The sequence below is a fragment of the Populus euphratica genome, unplaced genomic scaffold (assembly GCF_000495115.2).
Source record: "Populus euphratica unplaced genomic scaffold, PopEup_1.0 scaffold1.1, whole genome shotgun sequence".
Classification (NCBI taxonomy): domain Eukaryota; kingdom Viridiplantae; phylum Streptophyta; class Magnoliopsida; order Malpighiales; family Salicaceae; genus Populus; species Populus euphratica.
The window spans coordinates 4576567-4581234 of NW_011499845.1; the positions used below are offsets into that span (position 1 = coordinate 4576567).

General features: G+C 36.3%; 1 protein-coding gene across 2 annotated transcripts; it reads right to left on the minus strand.

The window, feature by feature from the left end:
* Positions 1-336: 336 nt before the first annotated feature.
* On the minus strand, positions 337-4063 carry LOC105122947 (uncharacterized). Of its 2 annotated transcripts, none has more exons than XM_011022358.1 (8): positions 3813-4063; positions 2924-2996; positions 2747-2792; positions 2536-2650; positions 2353-2420; positions 1652-2242; positions 1444-1548; positions 337-928 (listed from the first exon to the last, which is right to left on the minus strand). In XM_011022358.1, the coding sequence occupies exons 2-8, from the start codon at positions 2986-2988 to the stop codon at positions 587-589; spliced, it is 1332 nt and encodes a 443-aa protein (XP_011020660.1). In that variant the 5' UTR covers positions 2989-2996; positions 3813-4063; the 3' UTR covers positions 337-586. The 2 variants fall into 2 exon arrangements, with proteins under 2 accessions (XP_011020660.1, XP_011020651.1); XM_011022349.1 differs by having other exon boundaries at positions 3465-4063.
* Positions 4064-4668: the final 605 nt, after the last annotated feature.

The window sequence follows — 4668 nt, forward strand, 5'->3', positions numbered from 1 at the left end:
ATATTATTAAAGCCTCAGCACGCATGGCATAGCACGAACCTTCAAAGTAGAGTATAATAACAGAACGTTGTTGTTAACAAAAGCCCATGGAAAACAGATCCGACAACGGAAACATAAACTAGACTGGAAATTATCTGCACGAGTCAGATTTCCTAGCTAATTAAGAGATAGTTAAGAGAAGTTTGGGAACTCTCTTCAAAAATTAATTTTTTCTTTTTTCAATTTTTTTTCATGTTTTGAATTGTTTTAATATACTAATCTTAAAAATAATTTTTTTAAAATAAAAAATTATTATTCTAATAAAAATTATTTAAAAAGCATCCATAAACAAGGCAATAAATGCTTTCCCAGCTCCAACATCAAATTGGATCTACAGTAACAGATGAAGCTCAATGAAGGGGTAAGAGGCGTATTTACAGGCATTCTCAACTACTCTCCTCAGCAATCTCCAGCCCCTACCTTCTCCGACAAATGCCTTTGTTCCTAAACTCAAGTCACAGTATGCTGAAAGGACTGGTTATCTATCTACAGTGAGTGTTTCCAGCAGACAGTCTTAATATACATGGGGAGCGAACTAACATTTTATTCAAGAATACGACTTAACCGATCCAAAGTTGACAAAAGATCTCGATTTGAAGAGACCTCCAAAGAGAAACCTTGTGGGTGATTCCTGAGAGACCGGTTTTAACTCTTCAGGACTGCCTTTCACCTTCAGTATGGTCTGGCCAATTGCTTGCCGGATGGAATCTATGGTTTTAGCATCAACAGGATACCCTGATGCATCACTAACATAAAATGTATTAACTGCTTTGCCTGCTCTGGTTGTTACTTCTGCTCTGGTGACAGTAAGGCTATTTTCGCGAAAGATCCGAGTAACATCAGATAGCAGCCCAATTCTGTCCGTAGTGCATAACTCTAGCTTCAAGCCCTGAATTAGGAGGAAACAAATCAATCATTTAAAATAGGGAAATACACTTAAAATAACAGCTAAAAAACAAAAGACATCCAATAAGCCTTTGTTACCATGTTATCAGCTGTTCTTAACAAGTTGCACATTATAGTACACAACAAACAAGAAACTTTCCAACTTCCATACAAGCAAGCGAATGAATTCCTAACAGAATCAATACATCAATATCTACCATACAAACAATATAAACTAAATATAATCTGACAAAGCCATGGAATACGCAATAGCAAGAGCTTTTGACTGGTGAGGGTCAGCCCGTCATTGTTTAATACTCCAATTCAAAGTCATTATCCTAGGAATAAAATCATCTCTTACACTTCATCAAACTCTACATCGCCTCTGTAGCGATGCAAGTAAAGACCGAATAGCTCGACACCCTCCTAGTTGGATGAATGATTTTGGTAAAACAAGGAAAATTTTACAAGTAAAGCTTAACAACAGTCTCAGATTTGAATGTACCATGGTGCACTTACCTCAGATACTCTTCTTTCAATAGCTGCTTCAAGACATTGTATAATCCTTTGTCTCTCAGCCTCTGATTTTACAGGGGACCCGTCAATATGCTTGATATAATATTCCTACAAAAGAATCCATAAATCCATGGGCCAACACAATCAAGCGCAAAAATCAGTCATCCCTAAATACATTTGTGGAGGAAATTAAAATGCAAATGATTTATACCTGATGAGCTTCTGGACCCTCGGCATCTATATTAGCATGAAAAACTACATACTCCATGTCTGTCAATGTGCAAACCGTATCGAAGAGAAGCTTGGGTCTATCTTTACTTCTTATAGTTATCACTGAGTAGTCCTTCTCATACCAATTCACCACACTCACGTTAGGTCTTTGCTTCTCATCCAATACATCATTGTTAGCTCGTTCATAATCCCTATCAGCAAACATCATTTGGTGAAGCCTTCTCTCAGTATGGGTGACCCCATGAGACACGACAGTCCTAGCTCCCCTATATTTGTTACTGCCCTTCAGTAGATTACAAAGAAGTTCCTTGATCTTCGATAGCTTCTCTGGGTCGGTAATTGCTGACCCAGTTTCATCGTCAGTTACTTGCATCACGGCTGCTGCCCGCATATTGTGTGTCCAGACCTCTGCATTCAATACGTTGCATTTTAAATGGGCGAGGACAGCACTCACTTCAGATAGCAGCCCTGGTCTGTCGCTTCCTGTTAACTCAATTGCGGTGTGATCCATAGATTGTTTAACCCCAAAAGATCTCTTGGAAGATGTAAAGCAAGGTTCTGTCCCTAACGACTTGAGATAAAACCAAATAATCAGATCTGTTTGCACCTCAACAAACCAAAAATAAAGAAGCAGAACAAAAAGTTAAAAAAAAAAATATCAATCAAAAAATAACAACTCACCTTTGTAATATAATCTAGAATTGCTTCATCGGTAACCTTGTTTCCATCTTGATCCGTAACATTAAAAACTGGAGGAAAAAAGAAGAAGAAGAAAGAGAACCTCAAAATAATCAACCTTTTATGCTCCAAAAAGAAAAGCTAAATTGGAAACCAAAAAATAAAAAGGAAAAGAAAAGGTATTACCATCCATGAACCATCCACCATCAGAGGATACGTAAGCTTTGGTTATGATAAGGTTCAGATCAGTGAGGACTTGTACAACTTCAAGAAGTTTTCCATGTTTGTTAGCACTGTCAACCTGTATCACAAAATGAAACGATTGGTACCCAGTAGAACACCAAGAATAATGAGAGACTCGAGCACGCGCATACCCAAAAAAGGACACAAACCTTACCCTTATAACAGTAGCATTCTTGCAAGCTTCGTTATCAATCACAACCCTAACACACACAAAAAATAGGGGGAAAAAGAAGTGAACAAAACGGATATAAATCTGATTCGCTTCATAATTTTAGGTCACTTTCAATGGGAAAATTCAGAAAAGAAGATAAAGAATCTGCATGATACGCACCTCGGTGGATTCAATCTCCTAAAGAGCTTCTCATATTCATCATCCATATCATTTGAAAAGCTCATGTTGACCTCTGTAAAATAAAAATTTTGAACAGAAAAATAAAAAGAAAAGCTTTGAGAACAAAACCAGCCCATAAAACCAAAAAGTTGGTTTCTTGAGAAATAACCATCATCAACGCAAAACAAATACTCCTAATAGCCCAAAATATTACGGATAGCTGATAAAAGGCACTCCTAAATTATAACGGAATCCTTAGCAATCACTTTTTTCTTAAAACAAATTTTGGAATAAAGAGAGAAATCTAAAGCAGAGAGGATATGTATATATGTGTAAAATAAAGCACATATACCGGGGAAGAAATAATTTACTGGCATAAATGTTGTAATTAAGATCACACAGACACAACATGACTAAGAAACACACATACCCGCATCAAAAACCCTTGGAAACAGAATTAAAAAACAGAAACAATCACCTAATTAACAAAAGCCCATCACCCAAAAATAACAAACAAAAAAGAGAAAAAATCGACGCCTACCCATTATAGTTCTTGAGGCCTCAGTGACCTACTAGTACTGAACCAAAGTAGTTGTCTTGGTTCTCTCAAGAAAGAAAAATAACTCTCTTGCATATACGCATAAGCATGTGTGTGTGTGTCTATATATATGTATAGAGAGAGAGAGAGAGAGAGAGAGAGAGAGAGACCAGAAGAGAAAGTAAGTATCCCCAGAGAGATCTCAGGACTCTAACAAGAAGGAAACCTTAATTTAATATTAATAAATTTGATTACTCCCTATGTGTATTTATTTTTGTTTCTAAAATCAGACACCCCAGTACTCCAAAAACCTGCAATTTCTATGAAAAAAATACAATAAACGAAATATACCACCGAAAAAAAAAACTGGGCATGTGTTCCTCTTTCTCTCTCTCTAGTTTATTGGGTTACTCCCTCCAGGATGGTGATGAGTTCGCTGTTTCAATTGCTGGCTCTCGAAAATCAGTACTTAAGGAGAGTTCCTAAGTTTGAGAGGGGAAGAGCATTAAATGCACCCAAGCATGCTTTAGCGTTGGTTGATCATTGCTCGAGTGCGCGAGTGAAGGGCTAAACCCTTAAAAATGAAAGGGGGATTAATCTAACAACGTGTTTTTTAGAATGGCGGTGAGGCAGTATATCTCCAAGCTTCGTGGAGTGGACCATTTTATGGATCTGGGTGGGTGTAGTCCATGGGTTAATGGGTAGGTGCAAGTGTTGGTTTTATTTTAGGCACTTCTCGAATTAAATATTAAAAAAAATAAGGAATCAGGATTTTTTTATATTTTTAAAAATCATAAAACTTAGTTATTTTTTCTTTTCAAAAATATAAAAGATGGATTGTCAAAATATTTTAAATGATAAGAGATGTTTTCTAGTCAGTTTATGTATTAAAAAAGACCAAGTTTTCTTCCTAGTCGATTTTAAAGACACATCCCATGTTAGGATGTGTCATATCTAGAATAAATCCTCATGAATATTAACAATCAAAAATCGATTCAAATTATAAATTCTTAAATTTAAATATTAAATTTTTATGTGAAAATCGCCACGAAAACAGCTCATGATAATAAGTTTACGTGTAATCTGGCTTAGAATGATAAATGTTGAATAAAAAAATCAAGGCGAGAAAGAAAACGGACACACCAACCAGGTGAGGAAGGTGGTGGTGCGCCTTCCCCTTATCTTCACCAATTTTTAATCCGAGAGG